This window comes from Paralichthys olivaceus, chromosome 14 (genome assembly GCF_024713975.1).
Source record: "Paralichthys olivaceus isolate ysfri-2021 chromosome 14, ASM2471397v2, whole genome shotgun sequence".
Lineage (NCBI taxonomy): Eukaryota > Metazoa > Chordata > Actinopteri > Pleuronectiformes > Paralichthyidae > Paralichthys > Paralichthys olivaceus.
This window is the reverse complement of record NC_091106.1, coordinates 11413923-11433255: the sequence shown is the minus strand read 5'-3', so window position 1 is coordinate 11433255 and position 19333 is coordinate 11413923. Positions and strand designations below refer to the sequence as shown.

Sequence of the window (19333 nt, the reverse complement as noted above, 5' to 3'; positions counted from 1 at the left end):
GAGAGGAGAATTAACAGGCTGTGAGAGAGGACACTGATAAGACTGCATCTGCCTTACACTTCAGTGTATAGTGAATGTTGAAGTTGTTGCCTCCTGAATGGCAGGATAGTATTGCGACATGGCATTTGCGTGTTCTGACTAAAATAGTATGAGCATGGAGCATGTTGCTGTAACGCTGGGCCTGGCTACTGAGAGCTGTCACTTTATCATGGATCACCTATTCAGCAAACACAATGTGCTGTAGGGCACCAGGTGATGAATAGACAGGTAAGAAGAATATGTGTTTGTATTGTTCTGATATTCTCTCTTTGACCTGATCTTATTGCCAATAACACACATTAATCTACATTAAATCGACACAAATCCACATGCATTATGGCTCCTATTCAGACCATCTGATAAGATGAGAAAGCATCAAACAGAGTGTTATTCCCGCACCTGGCTCTGCTGAATGGGAGAGTTTTGTTTGGACTCCCCGATGGACATTTATTTCCCCCCTAATATGAAAGCTTTCAGTGCACGCTCCTCTTGTTTGCTCAAGTCTCAGCCAGTGCATCTCAGAAATAATGACAGAGTGGGAGGGCCACTCTGTGCAACTAATAAGGACCGAGATCCTGCAGGCGATCCCACTGTGACTTTTATTTCCAAGTCCTGGAATCCGGAATCGGACTGATCGTAATCACACATGGATTATGCGTCTTTCGCCGCTTTGTTTGCGTTTTTGCCATAGAGAGGAAACTTTCCCCCGCAACTGTAAGTACTCATCCCAAATGAATGCATCAGCAGATTTAAAGATCGCTTCACAATGCAAAAGACAAGCGCGTTAACATGTTGAAAATCAATTTGAAACGGACACACTGTGCGTATTTTGTCGCTTGGCACGAGGGAGTTTGGATTTTTACGCACGGCTTGATATCTCAATAACTTGTGCGTAAAGTGGGACGGTTATTTGTGATTTGTGAGCGCTCCGCGACAGTAAACAGGCGCCGTCATGTTGCATCACTTGTTAACAGCAAAGTCCGAAATGAGGCGGATAGCGGAGGAATATGAACCGATCTACATGTGCCGTAATTAATAAAAAGAAGAAAAAAAAACCGAAAGCATCCAGCCAATCAGCGGTGGAGCAGAGAAACACGCTGCTTTGAATATCACAAAGAGTTACAGTGAAGTTATTACCAGTGACGGAAAGTGGCTGAGTGGATGATGGAGAGACGTGTGTGTGTGTGTGTGTGTGTGTGTGTGTGTGTGTGTGTTTGGTTCAGGTATTAGTCATGTCGTGGGAACCTAAATCATTCACATTAGAGAAAAGACATTTTAAGGTGAAGACATAATTAAGGTAAGGTTAAGATGAGGGTAAGTGTGAGACAAGTAGTGACTGTGGTTAAGATCTCAAGGAAACCAATGCAAATCAATGTGCTGTCCTCAAAAGTCCTATAAGCCTGGTCCCGATGAGGCAGAATGTAATTTCTGAAGTCCTACGTTTAGGGGTAAGATGTAGATTGTGGTTAAGTTGGGTAAAGGTATTAGTTAGGCATGAATTGGTTGTAGTTAAGGTTTGGGTTAAGATGTGAATTGTGGGTAGGTTGAGGCTCCAATTAGCCATTAATTAGTTAAGATAAGGTTTTGGTTTCCCCGTCCACAATGAATGGAAGTTGTGTGTCTGTGTGAATTTGTTTTCAGCCTAAGAATCCACACCCACACACATAGGAATGAAACTGATTCCGATTTACAGCAGATAGTGCAGCAGAATCCCTCTCTACAAGTGCATGTAGGTTAACTGTGGGTTTCAAAGCACCGCATTTAACTCCTGAACAGAATCCTCAACAGGAGTCGGTCATGTAAAGATGTGGAGTGACTGTGACTGCAGGGCTCTGGGTCGGCGTGTGTTGCATGCATTTGCTGAAATGATGGGAATGCCGTGCGCCTTCACACAGACAGGGAACGTGATACCTCTGTAGTTGCTTCTTGTCTAGGGCCCATGCATGGCTGCAGTTGTAAGTGGCGTGGTCACTTCATCTCCATGCGCCATGACGGCTTACTGTAGGCCCGCACGCCAAACTTTATGACCCGGCAGCGGGAGAAGGCACAAGTGCTCCGGGAAGCATGGATGGGAATTAATCATTTGGGGAAAAATTAATTTGGATAAGAAGGCGGCTGTTAAAAGCTGAGGCTAAAAATACTGTTGGTCACACTTATGTGACACTGTGCATATAAATTAACTGAATGTGTTGTGGCTGCTATTGTGGTCGTTGGAGGTCAAGTTCAGGGCTCAGCTCTGTCTTCTGTGGCGGTTAGTTCCTCAGTGGAAATAGATGAATGTGAAACAGGAAGGGGAGGATTAAGGGGATTGCAGATGTATTGTCACAAACCTACACACTGAAAAAATCAGGTTATATTGTGACTATAACGAATTGCCCCTGCACTTAATACACGCTTAACATACAAGGAATTAAGTGTGTTGTTAGCAGAGAATAATCACGAACACAAATTGATTTTACATATTCACGTGTTTGCATATTAGATTTGATGTATGAAGCAGTTCGTAGGGTCATATTGAGCTTCTGCCGCTTCTTCGTCTTCTTCATCTTCTTCTTCTTGAAAGTCCTTGAAATAAAGCTGCGTGAAATTGGATGCAAAGTGTTTCCAGAAATTACTCACAATGTCTAGACAGAGAATAGTCTCACTGTACTTTATTGACTGTACTTCAGAAGAGATTGCCTCGCCATCTTTGCAATGGCATGAGATTAATGCAGGAGGCTTTGGTTTGGCAGCGCAGTCACGTGGTTTAAGAGACCCACTTGTAACTGGAGGTTTCCAGGGTTTGATCCCTCCATGTGACGTCCTTGACCGAGACACACCGCTGACAGCTTCCACATCAAACACAAGTGAGTGTTAATGGAGCACCACAGAGACAAAGATCAAGGCTTTGTCACGAGAGACTTAAGAACAGGCTGAGCTACAAACAACCCAGTACTCGAGTATTGTAAATAAACCTCTCATAGAGATACCCTGAGACGCATGCTGTAAACTTAATCAGGAATAATGATGAATGACGACCACTTAAACCTGCCAAGTTAATGAATCCAGATCCACACAACACAGCAACACCTCCCCATTGTGTTGTGTTTATCTTGGATCGAGTGTATCAGCACAGTTCACCGCTAATTTGCGGCGTCGACATGCAGACCTGATGAATTATAAACTGTCTGCGGAGAACGAGAGGCAGCTCGGCTCACCGGTTATCAATTGAAATCTTAACATAAACAGAGCTTAGAGTATAATGATTTAGCTGCAGTATAGACATCTCCATTCATCACTGTACGGCAGGTGTTCATGAAACTAATGAATGAAGGACTCACCAGTGCATTCTCCATGTGGAGTGACTTGACATAAATACATTAGGAGGCTTTCAGGGACCCGTGAGTGGGTTTGAGAGCGAAGTTGTAAAAGAATAAATTCAACTTGATTTACAGTTGATTTAGTTTCAGAATAACACAAGTTGCACTTAAAGGTACAGTATGTAGAATTTTGTGATATCTAGTGGTGAAGTTTCATGTTGCAGCTGAATACGCCTCACCTCACCCTCTCCTTCCAAACATGAAAAAGAACCTTTGGTAGCCTTTAATTGTCATAAAAACTGAAAAGGTGTTTAGTTTGTCCAGTCTGGACTAATGTAAAAAACATGGCGGCCTCTGTAGTGAGGGTCCCCTAGATGTTAATATAAAGTATTTCAATATAAAGTGTCTTTTCTGGGGTAAAGAAAACTACAATTCATCCAATTTAGACGAAACGAACCAGTGAAAACATCATGAGGATTATTCTACATTAAATTTCTGCCAATAGTTCCTTACACCTAAATCTTAAACACTGGACCTTTAAGTTTGTTTCGTATTTGTTGCTAAAATGAAAAGAGCAGATTTGAAGACTGTGAAATGAAGGAGTGAAACTGCATACTGCATTTTTATTCATCTTAGTTTGCGTAGTTATGAAACAGACGTTAGTTTGTTATAGTGTTGAAGCTGGATGAATCCAACTATGGCCAACTTTTCTGTTTCACGCAGCAAAATAAAAGGTTTCTAATAAAAATGAGTAGAATCCTTGTGTACAAGTATTTACTTTAAATTACTTAAATTGTTGTATCATATTAATGTAATATATTAATTAAGTTTGCTCAAATTAAAGTAAACAACTTATATAAATACAATACATCACTTTAATTTGAAGAAAAAAAACACACTTTTTTATTTTAAACAGTTTTGTTTTTACACTCTGCCTTTGCTGATAGTTGCGTAAAGGATATGACTTCATTGAGATTTGTTTTTCTGGCATGTGTTTCATCCATTTCAGTTTTACCAAATCGATTGAATAGATTGAATTTAACTGAATTGTAAATATATGTTTATTTTCTGTTTGCATCCAGGTTTTATAGTGGAATATTTTCTAGTGTAGGAGCCATGATGTGCTCCCTGGGATGGACTGTTTTCCTCTGGAGTTTAAATTCCATTCATTGCACGTTTGGAATGGCAGTGAGTGAACAGACAGGTATGTGTGCTTGTTGTCCTTGTGGGTGTCAAAGTATAATATTTATAGAAGTGTTTACAGTGGTTTGTTTCTTTATACTATTCTTTGAGTAATGTATTGGTCTGAAAAAGTCAGATTCTTGTTTTTTTAATTAAAAACTACAACTTCAGACAATTACTACAGGACTATCAGTATTCAGAAAGCCAGCCTCAATTTAAATTTGATTTTAGAGGATGTAATGTTGCCTCCAAATTACATCTCGGTGTCAGTTGGGTATTTTTTTTTTCAACTTTAAAACTGAAGTTTGAAATATTAATTAAAAAAAAACTGTAAATTGATCTTCTGCTCTGATGTCAATTTTTCCCAAGTGGTTCTGTTTTATTTTTAATGAAAGGAAATGCACTGTGGAAATGAATTCACAATTGAATAAATAATTTTCTTCCCTAAAATAGTATTCATAGTCTTCAAATATAATTGAACATCAATACATGCACTAACAGCTTCTCTGGGGCTTTACCTCCAGACGGCTCATGTCCCCCTCTGAGCGTGGAGGAGCGCAGGTTTTCTGATGTTTTAGATCGTCCCTTGCAAATCACAGGTATGTCACTGACCGGACACAGTTGATCTGTACATACATCTGCATTCTCCTGTTTAACTGAGCTCACACATTTTTCACAGGATTCGATCTCACAGAAAAGTTTCTTCTTCGAAAGGGTACGATCACAGAAGACCTGCCGTCGTTTCGTTTAGGAAGCAGTCCACTTATTAAGCCAACAAAGTGAGTATCGTGTATGTTTGCATGCTTATGTGTGTTTATTTTCTGCATCACTTGGGTTCAGATGCTGTTTTCTGGTTCCTCACATTGTTTGAGGATAACTCAGACAGACAGCCTCCATGTCAGCTACCACTCTGTAATTAATCTTCCTGTACGCTGTTTCATTTATACCTCTCCCCTGCTCTTGCTATGAAACCACAGCACAATCCAGGCATGCTATAAAACTCAGTCATTCATGTTACTGAGGTATTAAACTACAGTCTTCATTTGGATCAACACTCAGGCTACTACTGTTTTTCTCCCTCATGAACAGGATCTGAATATGGAGTCCTTGTTATTTCTTCCAATTCAACGTTGGTAAAAAAAAACAAAAGAAATATTACTTCTATAATAGGTCTCTGTTGTGCAGACAGAAACAAGACATTTAGCTCGTTTCCTTGAGATCCAGTGATATTATATGAAGAAGGGAACAAAAAGCACAGTGTAGTTATAACTGAATTTCAAGAAAGGATTGGGTTGAGGCAATTCAGATTTACTCTTCCCCGCTCAGAGCGATTGTTCCATTTGCTTCGGCTAATAAGGGCAAGCTGCGAGGTGCCCTGTTACGCTGGGAATCATTTGAACAGAATTAATATATATTGCACTTATTCTAGAAATCTCGTAAGGGCAAAAGGGAATGAAAAAGAATCACATTACGAGAGGAATATTAAAATCACGACACAAATGGCACGCTGAGGTCCTGTTTACTGAAGACCTTTATTCTCCTGGTCAACTGGCTCGTCTGCTGTGCGACTTCACCTTCATGTTGACACCTTGATATATGGTGGAAATGTGAATGTTTTGTCCCATCAGATGTATTGAGTATGACCATAGGAGCTCATAAAACTAGTGGCTGCCAATCTTGGCTTTGGGGTGAAGTTTTGGACCCTAACAAACACATGTATTTTGAGGTGTCCATTGTTTTTTGCCCTAAGGTTGTATCTGTGAAAGATAACACCTTGTCATTCTCCAGGGAGGCGAGGGTATTTTTAGTATTTTTACATGACATGAAACTGTAAACATTTACTGCCACTCTCTTTGGCGAGGTGAAGGAATCTTTGAGCCAGGTGATTTGTGATCTCCCTCCCCTGTTCCGTCAGCCAGCCGAAAATACATTTACCTCAACCCTTCCTTCAGTCTGGGCCCGTAGTGCAAGAAGATGCTGGTTCTCAATGACACTGCTGACAGTGTCATTGGTTATAGTGGTGAGACTGCGATCCCTCTCATATCCAATTATCTAAGTACTTTGACAGGTGATACTGCATGTCAGCTGAGGAAGGAAAGCCAGGGCAATTGCACGGAGCAGGAGGCCCCTCTGCCCCCGTCGCAGCCAGTAAAGCATTGCTCACTTTACTCGCAGGATATGCAGCGATAGATGCTCGACTCTCCGGATCTGGCTAATGTTCTGTCAGCTCTTTGGCACAATACGTATTACGGTGTGTAGATCAGCGTTGACACACTCGAGGAACATTTGTATGAGCTGACAAATCGCTCTATAAACTGCACCTTTTTTTCCTGATGTGCTTCCATGATGTCTTAAAGCACAGTGTGGCAGTTCCAGCGTCATATCTTTTGAAACATGAATGTTTGGCCTTGCCCTGTTTACATTATTCTGTCTCACATTCATATCTGACCGCTATAACATCATGGAATGTGGTGTTTTTGACCACTTTTATATGTGGTTAAAATCCAGGTTGGATGCAATTGACCTTGCTGTCACTCTAGAGCGACATCCGTTGATTCACAGCTTCATCTTTGTATCCACGTACACCTCCGCAAAGAGATAGCAGCCACATAAAAACATTATTTACAATTCACTATGATGTGCCCACTGTACAACTTCTTATACATGAAAGTGTAACTTCAGGGGCTTCCATTTTGTCAACTTCCATACTTCCCAACCGCATTCCGCGTGTCACGTAGTATGACGTGTTGATGTTCTTGTTCATGTGCATCATTTTCAGGACCATGACACGTTCACATTGCAAAAACCAGATAATTAGATCTGAGCAATAAGGACTGAGGCTTGCAGTGTGAGCCGGTCTGTGTCAGTGGCCCCACACATGTAACATGATTTACTCACAATCACGATTTTGTTTATCATAACAGTGATTTTGTATTCATGGTCAAATGCAAATTTTGTTAAAACAACTCCATGTTCATCAGATTCTTCTCAATACATTTTAAAGCATGGTGGAAGATCACACATGGTGGCGTAGTGTTCCTGCAGCGTCACGTATCCGTTATGTGTGTAGAGGAAGACATATTTACACTGGAAAGATCAGCAGCAGTCTAACACACCTCAGCTACGCTCATTTGCATAAAGTCTCTTTCCTGCAGATCACAGGCGTGGGTTTGATTTGGCTCGATCAGTGGCAGGCATCTATCACGCTGGCATACAGCAAATTCATGTTAAAACAGGAAAGGGGAGTCACGCTGAGAGGAAGTTATAGTCCTCGCTAGCATGAATGATGCATTTAGCTCAAAAACTGACATGGTGGAGGCCACTTTGATCCGGTGGAGGATTGAGTGTCAGTGATAGGGATGCGAGCCAACTAGGCTCACATTTGATCTTTGATTGTTTCAGCCATGGCAATCTGATTCCTCTGACTCATTTAAACGAATCCTCTTGGATAGGATTTCCTGCAGGCGGCCAGGACACTAAAGCCGCTTCCGGGAGATTCTCGAGCAGACCGGTAGTGTTGCTGTGACATTCTGTCAAACCATTGTCTCTGATTATACAAGCAGCAGCTTCAGCCAAGCAAATATGCATGATTAAGGACGCGTTCCAAGACTGGTGATGGTTTCCAGACAGCACACGGTCCCTCCCGATGAAAGTAGAATTACTTCTTACTGATTATAACTCTTCTGGCAGTCATGGTGCTGCTCTGGGACTTTTTCGGCTTCTCCTGATTATTGCTATGGATGTGCTGTATATCCCAAGATACAGCACATATGCACCGTTAACTGGTGGCTCGAAGAAATGTTACTGGAGAAGATGTCGCTCTTCCTCATTGCCGTGGCTGTCATTGGTTTTGCTTTTGCTATTTCACATTGTAGAATCCAGCCCTATAGAATACAACGCTGAACCTAATCCAGGAGACGGGTATGCTCCCAGAACATGTTTGCCAATGCAAATGAGTTATATACAAATGGAACTGGAGGGTTGGCAGAGTCTCTGTATATTGTAGAAGTTGGTGGATGGGATATGAGCAAGAAGAATGAATGTGCTTTCTTTTAATTCCCCCATTATCACTTATGTAAACATACATGGTCATGTTTCTCCCAAGAATTGGATAAAAACAACCATCAAACCAACCAATCACTGAGCTTTGAGGTTTAGCCATTTAGCCACAGATGGCAATCAGCACGAGGTCAAGAACTTTAACCCTGTGGGCTCTCGGAGATCAAGTTTGCTGACAGACCGTGTTTTGAAATCAGAGCAGACTTCTAAAGGGTGTGGACCTCAGAAGCCCAAACAGAAAACAGTCCTGCAGTGTGTAAATATATTAAGTTCCACCAGTTGCAGTGGCTGCATACGTTTTTGCATTTCTCATTTTGTTCTCTATATGTTCTTATCTGCCTCTTATAATAATGTGTAATACATTAGGTACCAAAAGTTACTGAGTACTTGTAGAGTACTGTGTAATATTCTGTCATGAATTTATTTTCCAAATCCTCATTTTTAATAATTGCCATGCCACTTTTCATATCGAAATGCGGCGGAAACAGTCCTTTAGCCCTCGGGCAGCGAATAACCTTCCCTGTCCCCGGCCTCTCGCAGAAGCATTTGATTTTTTCGAGGGAGCTCTAACTCGGTGTATTTATCATTTTAGTCATGTACCATTTACAGCAAAATCTCAAAGAATTCGAGGGACACAGGAGAAGAGGGTGTGAAGCTCTGAGAGAATAGGAGATGATATATTGGAGTGAAAACTAATTTCCAACCTGTCTGAAGAAACTCTTTCACCCTCCCACTTCCCCCCAGCAGTGCGCTGGCTCCTCAATGACCTTATCGTTGCATTATTATTTGTGCTGATATTGATTTATTATGTTTATGCTCCTCCACTTTTGACTGTTACTGTGAGCCTGGAGTAAGGGTTAGTGTTAGAATATATTATTTCATTTTAGTGTATTACACAGAAAGGGCGGTGCCGGTGTTGGCTGAGGGATGAGTTAGAGAATAAACTGGAATTCATTTGAGATCGGTTGTACTCAAATTTGAGATATATATTGTTTTTCCTCTAAATGCCCTATTTCTTCTGCATATGTTTCTCCATGGAGCAGCTGAGGTCATACACATAAAGCCATGACGACATTGCACTATACGTCTATAACCCTTTAACTGTAGCACATGGTATCTCAGCGAGGTAAAAGATTAGGCTCCTGTGACTTTGGATCAATTTCTATGCATTTTCATTATCTGAATGACATGGGGGAGCCAGTATAAAATTCATTAAGCTAAATGGAATCAAGTTTGTCAGGATTATTTATGTGAATGTCTCCTCAGCGGGAGGATATTGAAATGTTTTATCGATCTCTGAAGTTGATTGGCTGGTTCATTGTTGAGCCCCTGAAAGCTTTGTAAGAGTTTACGTTCAATATCGAGAAATGAGGCTTGACACCATTGTCTTTGAATTTATTTGAATGATAAGGATTCAGAATGTTTATTAGTGAAAATGTGACTGTGTTTTTTTATGTTTGTTTAGATTAATATTTCAAAATGGACTTTCAAGTGAGTACTCCCTCGTCACCACCTTCCGGGTCAGAAGAACGACAAAAAAAGACCGTTGGTATCTTTGGCAGATTTTTGACCAATCTGGAGGCAGTCAGGTGGGCGTCATGCTACGTTTTAATGTCAAACAACAGTTGCAGTATCCACAAATATTCTACAATATGAAGGCACGGCTGTTTCTTTTCACTTTTGCACCACAGGTGTCTGTTGTGGTGGACGGCGGCAAGAAGGTGGTGGAGTTTTCCTTCCAGGGTCAGCTGAAGAACAACCTCCGCTACACATTTAAGAGCCGTGACCTACATGCCCTCTTTGATCGGCAGTGGCACAAGCTGAGCATTTCTGTGCAGAGCGACAAAGTCTCCATTTACATGGACTGCAAGCTGGTAGAACGGAGACTGACCGATGAGAAGGACGACGTTGACCCCAGTGGGCGAACGCTAATCACCACACGAGTGGAGGATGGACGGCCTGTAGATGTATGTCAGGGGCTAACTTTGTCCAAACATATTTTGTTTGTGTTATTTAAGGTTTTACCTATTTTTGGTCCAGTAGTTTTCGAGTAGTAGTAGTTTACGTTCCCAACGCATTTGAGAAATATTTAAAACACGCTTCAAGGGCATGTTTTCTTAATCAGTGTAAATCCTGTATTGTGACAGACAGTATGTGTTACACTCATTCTCAGAGCGGCCTGCGAGTGCTAAAAAAACATTAGGTCAGCTATGCCATTCAGTCACCCAATACTTGAGCAGAACTTGGCTTAAGTAGCATTAACAGCTGACTCTACATGATTTGTAACGATGTAAGTTAGTGCAACAGAAAAAATGACACTGTGAAAGTGTGAAGCTGCAGTGATTCAGATAGAAGATGAAGACCCCGCTGTATAGTTTAGATGTGATGTTTATGAAGTGTTTCACAGGCGAAGAAAAGCCAGAGATCAGGGCTTTATAGGTCAAAAGAGGAGTATAATGTGATGATGGAGCCTTGGTCTCTTAATGAGAGCTCTTTTTCCACAGATTGAACTGAGACTATTTCTAATCTACTGTGACCCCTATATGGCTGAGATGGAAAATTGCTGTGAGCTGCTGGAACCAAAGGTAAAATGTTTTAATATCTCTGCACAGCACTCACACCTGCAGTTTACAGTCAATGGAATGACAAGAAATACTTTCAGGTTTTATGTCCTTTTTCCTGACCGTTATTATTCATAATGCATTTTATTACTAATGAGACGATATATATCACGTTTGCTTTCAAAAATCAGGACCCTGTAATGTAATTTGGTGATTCAGTGCGACTCTGATTCAAGTATTATATCAGTAACAGAGTGAACTTTAACCGAGAACATGTGATCAGACAGTGAAAGTGTAACAAGGTTTCTGTCGTTTTGTCCATGAGGGCATGTGTCCCCTGATAGAAACCAAATAACACAGATCTTCCATCACCTTGTAATCAATAAGGGCTAATGGAACAGCGATTCCACATGGAGAGATGACCTTTGACCCTTAAGCATGATATGTCATTATAAGCATGCTGTCATTTCAGTGTAAAGTTACTTCAAGACATTTAACACATCCTTGAAAAGGGATCACTGGCTCTAAGATTGAAAGTACCGCCGGCTGCTCAGTACATTCTATGTTTCTTTCTATATGTTTTTTTGTTATTTGCAGCATGATGTATTTTAAATTTACGCTGCTTAAAACCCAGGTTTCCTGAGGTAAAGTGTGCTGCATTATGTGACAGTGGATGGCATCTTAACAGTGCAATTTCTGTATTGATCCAGTGTGAAGCCAAGCAGACGTTAAATGGCACTTCCCCTCCCCTGGTTACAGAGCAGCTTCCCCAGATGCTTTCTCAGCCGGTCCTGCAGTCAATTGACAGATGTCACTGTCCGGCAGAAAAGGTACAATCAATTCCACACAACAAGGGCCTCTAATTGAGTAAATGTAGTGTCTATTGTAACTGAAAGAGCACTGATTTTCATGTGCCATTACTGGCACTTAACAGCCGTTCAGAGGACATTTTTACCAAAAAGTGTTTTCCAAGGCTACTTTAGATGAAATCTTTTAGGAAAGTGGCACAATTCTCAAAATCCTGTCCTAATGTGTAGAATGTGCACTCTGCTATGTTAAAAGGGAAAAGGATTCTTTAAACTGCAAATCCACAAATGTTCTGCATATTTCGAGTCCTCTGTGGAGTTTTGTTTATGTTACTCAGCTTTTCATGGACCAATTAACATTTTTGGTTTGTAGATTAAATAAATATTTCACTACTCCACAGATACACATCATTTCTATCAGTGGAAATAGATTTCAGATTGAAATAATACAGATTTAACACTTTAAAGAGGTGCTTTGACTCTAAATAACTTATTTCTAAGGTAGTTTAACCTTGTTTGTTTTGCTTCACTGATGAATGTATTATTCTACTTGATTAAAGATAAAAATGAAACAAATGCATCAGAAATGTTTGAATCCCACTAATGTTTACTGTGTGTACAGGGAGATGCTGGTCTTCCAGGGGTAGTTGGACTCCCAGGTGATAAGGGGGATAAAGGAGACAAGGTATAAACCAATTTTTTTATGAATTTGATTCATACACATATTTATTAACATGCTAAGTGAATGTTATAGATGCAATATTTTGACTGCGGTCGAAGGTGGGTAGCATTACATTCAATAATCCAGAATCAACAAAGTCAAACATGATGTTGAAAATTAATTTAATCATACAGAGTATTATCATTTTGCTGCCATATTGTAAATAACTGCTGCAGTGGGTTGTCTCTGTGGACAGTAGGGACGCTTTTAGAGGACAGTTACAAGGTCTAAATGCCAAGAAATCCCAGTGGGACAAATTTACACTTTGTCATAAACTCATTGTCAGAGGAAGATATATACGTCTCTCTCTCTCTCTCTTTCTCTCCCTCTGACAAAGTTACATGTTCTGCGTTCAAGGTCCTTCAGAGAAGCCACCGTACAATTATCCTCATGAGGTGAATCTCCCGAGAATGCATGAACTGGGGGAGCACACGTTTGCTCAGTCACTAGAAAAACAGGTGTAGTTAAAAAAAATTGAAGGATCATTTTCTACATGACAGCTCAGGAGACAGGCGGAATAAAAAGTAAAGGGCCCGTTGCTGAAAATGATGGGTGTTGGTTGGGAGACAACAAAAACATAAACATATCACGAAGACCCTGAATAGAACTGTATGGAGTACCAACCCCTCCTTTTAGCTGTACAAGGTTAAAAACAGAACCAGGGGAGAACATGTTTCACTATGAATGGAATTCATAGAGATGAACAGGTGGTGGTTCCTGAATGTGGGATAAAACCAAACGGCTCCTGGGGTCAGTGATAAAGACGGCTCCGATGAAAGCGCTCATTCCTGGAAGTCACAAAAATACATTGTTGTTCCTACTGTTTAAGAGTTATCGTGTTTAATGCTGTGAAGAGGTGGACCAATATTGTGGAGACTGAAGTTTGGCTCTGTTCTGTGCATCTGGCCTCATTTAGTCCTCAGATGATTTAAAACTTTTAAGCTTCATATTTATTCATTCTCTTCTATTTCATTCATTTATGTGGTTATATGACAGCCATAGTGTTAGTCATAGATGGGTATAATTATCATTATTATATTCAAAACTGTGAGTGAAGCAATGGATTGTACAAATGAGTTTGGTAAATGTGTCATAATTGGCCTCTAATGATTCTTAATTGACCTGACAGGAATCAACCTTTGAGCTGTAATGTGTCTGTGTGTGTGTGTGTGTGTGTGTGTGTGTATGTATGTGTGAGTGTGTGTGTCATGATTGATTACTTGACTATATTTAGTGAGTGAGAATGCGTCATGTATAATCGCCACTATGGCTTGTTTTAGTGGTCTATAGGGACTCACACATATGCATTCACTTTGAATGGGATGCAGAGCAGCGTTGTGTTTGTGTTGTGTCGCGTTCATGCAACAGCAGAGACACCAGCCAATCAAATCAGATTCAAACAAATACTCTGGCACTCGTTATTTAAATTGTGTTAAGTACAGGTCCTGTCTCACATCAACTGTCAAAATGTGCACATATATCTCCCTATAGTAAGAGTTGAGCTAAAGTATTAGAGCACATCCAAAGAAAACAAAGTTAGTATTCATCTTGCACGTTTTATCAACCAGGACCACCTGTAAAGAAAAAGCATGTTCAAATTGTACTTATCACTATATTACTGAACTGCTACAATACCATTTAATAATTCACACATACTACTCAGCTGCAGAAGTCTTTCCATTTTTTCCACTCCATTATTTCTACAGGACCCGTCTTGCGCTCTGAATCAGGGGCTCATGCTGTTAACACCTAGAATCTAATTTCAGCAAATCAATACTTGGCACCATTTGTTTACTTACTGAGCCACAAAATTCATAACAAATCCTATTACTGGCCAGAACACAAAAATCAATGAAGAACACACTCAAGTCTGCCTCAATGGTGGTAAACTGGCCCAATCAGATGACAACACCTAGCTGTTTGTGGACATCATGGTACATACATACAGTGCATACATGCTACAAACACACATAGTATACTGACATATGATTTCAATAACAACTTAGATTTAAAAACATTGAAGTGAAAAATAATGCAGTACTTTTTTTGTATCAACCGCTCCTGATGTAAACAGATTGAACTCTGAATAAGTGATATACTTATAATGTATAAACCTATTTCTTTCCTTTACTTAAATGAGGTTGAAGCAGTATTTTGCTCATTCTGAATTTTTATTTTTTTTACTTATAATGGATTTTCAAATAAATAAGATGAATCCTATATTCTGTTCTTGATGTTTATGTTTTTTAGTTTTGTTTTAAGTGAGTTAATATCTCACTCGTTCCACCCCATGTGGTCCTCCATCATCGGGTCATCTTCATCTTTACCATCATCATCTTAATTTAAACCTCCTTTTCATCCTAATCCTCTTGTTTTTCTCTTTATCCTCTAATACTATCCATAGATCATTGCACAGATTGTTGAGAGTGCAAAGCACCAGTGTTGTCACGATACCAAATTATGACGACTTCTCCAAAGCGATAGTGAAATTATATGAAAGTAGAGTTTGTTGCTGCAGCCTATTTTTAGTGTTGGAAAAGACTAAAAAATATAATCTTGACCTAAGAAATCTCAGGCAGGGAAATTTTCGTTTAAATGATGAATGAGATCAATACTTTTCCTGGCACAGCAGTTTATGTGCCACTCCAGCAATTAGACAGTGGTACATTGAATCGATAATTAAATTCACCCAATTTAGAATTTGAATGAGTCAACGAAAGCCACACTTGCTGTGCTTGACTCAACAGTTTTGGTGAGACATCATTTTATCAATGAATAAGTAGGAATGATTCATGTTGTTTTAAACTGGCAGGGGGGTAAAGATAGACTCTGATTTAATAATGCAGGCAGAGCTGCAAATTATAGGACGTCAAGCAGGACATGCTGGATACCATCCTCTGAAACGGGCTAAAATGTCTGCAAAGTGAACAACTGGAACAAAATCCTCCCCCTGAGCGAGAGCAGCGGATACCTGAAGACATCAAAATGTCACTAATCATCGAGTCGAAAAGTTTTCATGTCTTGCTGCTTTTGCAGATGTTCACTGAGAGGAAAACAGCAGAAAAGTGGTTTGCTTGAGCCGGCTGTGCAGTATATCAGAAAACATGCCTTGACAGAATGATGTGCTGAATGATTTCTTTTCTTTGCACTGACCTTGTTGCACATGAATCTGCCCGGTGGATTCCGGTGGCAGTGCACCTCTGTTAAAGAACATTTAATTCATATTGATTGCTAGATTTCCAGGGGACATCCAGATTAAAAAGGGCTGCACCATTTATATCTCCAATGCGACACATTAAACAGGGGCTAACAGCGTCATAGCAGATACTGTAAATAAATTAAGCTCATGAGGCTCCTGACATGCATCTCCTTTTGTATGAAATTAAAGAAATAGACAGAGTAGGCTTATTAACAATTTGACTTGACTTTGTAGAGATTAATCAAAGACATCTGGGCAAATTAAAGCATTAAAACACCCTTAATGAGAACTGCAGGCCAATTATTGTGACCTACACACAGCACTCCTTGGGAAAGTGTGTGGGGATTACTTTGGCTGCATTACTCCAACTGAAAGTAATATATCCTCCATTACAGTCCAGGTTTGATGGAGAATTCTAACGCACTGCAAAGGGATTAAACTTCTATGATTAATCCGGAATCCCTCAGGAAATTAAACAGATAAGTAGTGGGTTATAAGAATGCAGCTTACTTGAAAGGAAATCCATTTTATATGGCCTCGCACATAAACCCTGGTATTACTAGATTTACAGCTCCTATATGTACATGCAAAAGGAAAGAAAAAACAGGCATAATGGTGAAATTAAAAACTTCTTCCACTTTTACAAACCCTTAATTTATTTTTTGCAGCATTCGCAGCCCTCCTGCCCTCATGGCTTGTGTTTTCAATTAGGAACCTCTAATTCAATTTATACCCCTTGTACCTCCAAAGTGAATTATACCAGGAATTTTATTTAGCGTTGGTTTTTATTGGACTGACACTAAATTTTGATTAGCTTTCAAAACCTGCTGTTGCTCCAATTGTATCCGCAGAGTGTTAAAATGTTATTAGCTTTTCATTAACGGGGACTTGTGTTTGTGATTGAATAGGAAAATTAAAGACTGAATGGAGAGGACTGCGAAATATACCTCCAATTCCCATATATATTTAAGTCCATGGAATCTAATACTTCCATGCCACATGCTTCATATTGTATTTTTTATGGATTGGATGCCAACCACTTATAAAATATAGAGTGGACTTGCTGTTCAGAATAATTGGTTAATAAGCCACAGCACAGAGATGGTGTTTCAGCCATCAAACCTATTGAGTTCTAACAAACCATGCTTGTAATGGAGATGTAACCATAGATGTGCATCTTTTAATTAGATTCTTGGTTTGCGGTAACTTCTGTGTTTGCTTAATGTGCTGAATAACTACCTATCTCCATCTTAACACATTCCTTTTCTTTTCCACTGCAACCGCAGCAAGCTTTTCTTCCTTTCTTTCCTGGTCCTCTCTCTTTTTGAATACAATTTTCAAATCCATACAATGACCCCTAACAAGGTTCAGATTCATGCTTTCCAGTTGTTTGGGAAACAGTATCCTGACCTGCAGCTGCTGAGCCCCCGTGTCAGCAGGAACTTATGGAACAGCTGTCTGTGGGAGCGTGGTCGCTGTTGAAATGACAAGTCTTCATGAAACCTGTCCACTAATGTGTGACGGACAGACCTTTTGCTAATTGTACTGTGTGTTGTTTGTGTCACAGGGGGACCTGGGGGAAGCTGGGCCAACAGGAAACCTAGGACATAAGGTAGGAGACTCATTAAGAAAGGTGAGAGTGGTGGGGTTCAGTGCATGGTCCTCCACCACCCTTGGTTTGCTCTATGCTGGCCACAGGGTTCAGAGCAAATGAGTATAGGAAACAAATGATGTTAAAACTATGCCTCATCACCTCGTATAAGAAACACACATAGGTCTGAAGAGCTATAGAAGGGGACATTATCAAAATTTGAAACACACACAATAACAGCTTTTCCTCAATCGTTCCTCAATATCAGTTTTTCAATATCTGGCTGGAAGCTTTGTTTCTTTTCGACGGAGGGTTTAACAAATGTCCAACAACACTGTGTGGGTTTTCAGAGTGCAGTCTAGTTGTTGTTGTGTTGTCTGAAAGTGTCTTAAGAGTTGCTTTGCTCTTCAAGCTGTGATTGACATGGACTCAGAGAACTTAACTTTTAATGGTTTATTTTTCCTTTTGATAAAGTTTGTTTGAGTCTCAAAATCATTTTTTTGGTTTATTGCCTGTTTTTCAGATCCAGTGAATAGCAGGCAGCTCTTTTTTTTTTTTTTTCATTTAGTGATTTATGGAGTCTGTCAGTGCCCTCTCTGAGATGATTTTCTAACATCACTGGATTAAATCATTGGCTCGCCTTGTGTTGACCCCCTCAAACCACCACAGACAGCAAAGCAATGTCAAAATCAAATTAAACCAACAAATGGGTGCCTGCTCTGCTCAGGGGAGGGTTGCGCTGCTGCAGGGACCCAAGTTTATTCCCAAGAGATGGCGGCTTCTGGCTTGGCCCAGGGCCCCATTGGACACACTTGGCAGTCGTCCTGGGTAGGAAGCCAGAAATGGATCATGTCCTCGTCGCTGTAATAGCATCTTCTACGAGATGGTCTGGCCGTCTGAGTCGAGGGGGGGGGGGGGGTTGGGATCGTAGTGTGAACCTAAGTGTCTCAGTTATGCCCCCTTTGCTGTTGGGGGAAAATCAAATGACTTGCATAACTCAATGCGTATTTCAGGCAACATGTAACTGTCTCCTAAGAAACACGGTGGAGGTGAGGAGTGAAAAGTGGAACATTGTCACAGAGTCAGAGACTTCAATTGTGAGAAAAATGCATATTTCTTGAACGGAAACATTTTGTGTAATTTATTGTTGCTGTCACACCCCTGAAGAGCTGAGGAAATTGCCAAATTTCCCATGCTTTACTGGAATAACAACTTTGCTGCTTTCATGCTGTGTTGTATGATATTTTCATCAGTAAGATTGTTGACCATCAAACGTAGCCTCTTGGACGTGTTGATCTCTTTTAGCGAGGGAGGGCAGGTCCAGTCACAAGGTTCAGCCACTTGGTGTAATGCCAGTATGTGGGTGTAACTTCCATGTCTTAAAGTGAGAATGTCCCATAGTGTTTTAATGAAAGACAGAGTGGAGGATTATGAGTCTATTATTGGAAAAAATGAAGAAAATACATTTAGCATACATTTTTAATGGCATATTTGAGTGATACATTGGCCTGTAGCTTATTGCCTGTATTCATGTCATATATAAGACCATTCCTCGAAGGCTTAATCCAGAACCCACTGGAGATGTTGACATATTTGCTCATGACCCTTGATACATGGAATAGGGAATTACGCTTAATGGCACCGCTCTAACCACTGGTGCTCTCCGAGATGAGGTTCAGGAGGCAGCTAAAGCTCTTTCGTTACACAACAGTGCACAAGAAAAGTGTGCATCAGGAGCAGGAGCAGCATTATTGATATGATGCTAATTCCCAGCAACATGCTTTATAGTATTTCATACCTGCGCTCACTGCCTTGTCAATAAAGCTGTTTATATATTTTTCAGCTGTTTCATGAAACCTGTTTATTGTGCGAGTCT

The 19333-nt window shown here is 40.3% G+C and overlaps 1 protein-coding gene across 6 annotated transcripts in view; it reads left to right on the top strand.

Annotated features, from left to right (window-relative positions):
- col19a1 (collagen type XIX alpha 1 chain) overlaps positions 1-19333 on the top strand; it is a 97814-nt gene continuing 78481 nt past the window's right edge. For 4 of the 6 annotated variants that reach the window (XM_069538295.1, XM_069538294.1, XM_069538291.1 and 1 more), the window contains exons 1-10: positions 558-753; positions 4421-4542; positions 5045-5119; positions 5200-5299; positions 10045-10168; positions 10271-10546; positions 11084-11164; positions 11851-11970; positions 12569-12631; positions 17434-17478. In XM_069538295.1, coding sequence (XP_069394396.1) covers positions 4455-4542; positions 5045-5119; positions 5200-5299; positions 10045-10168; positions 10271-10546; positions 11084-11164; positions 11851-11970; positions 12569-12631; positions 17434-17478 — 972 coding nt within the window. In that variant the 5' untranslated portion in view covers positions 558-753; positions 4421-4454. Of the gene's footprint in view, positions 268-556; positions 754-4420; positions 4543-5044; positions 5120-5199; positions 5300-10044; positions 10169-10270; positions 10547-11083; positions 11165-11850; positions 11971-12568; positions 12632-17433; positions 17479-19333 lie in introns of those variants that run through there. The other 2 variants (XM_069538292.1, XM_069538293.1) reach the window with 2 other exon arrangements.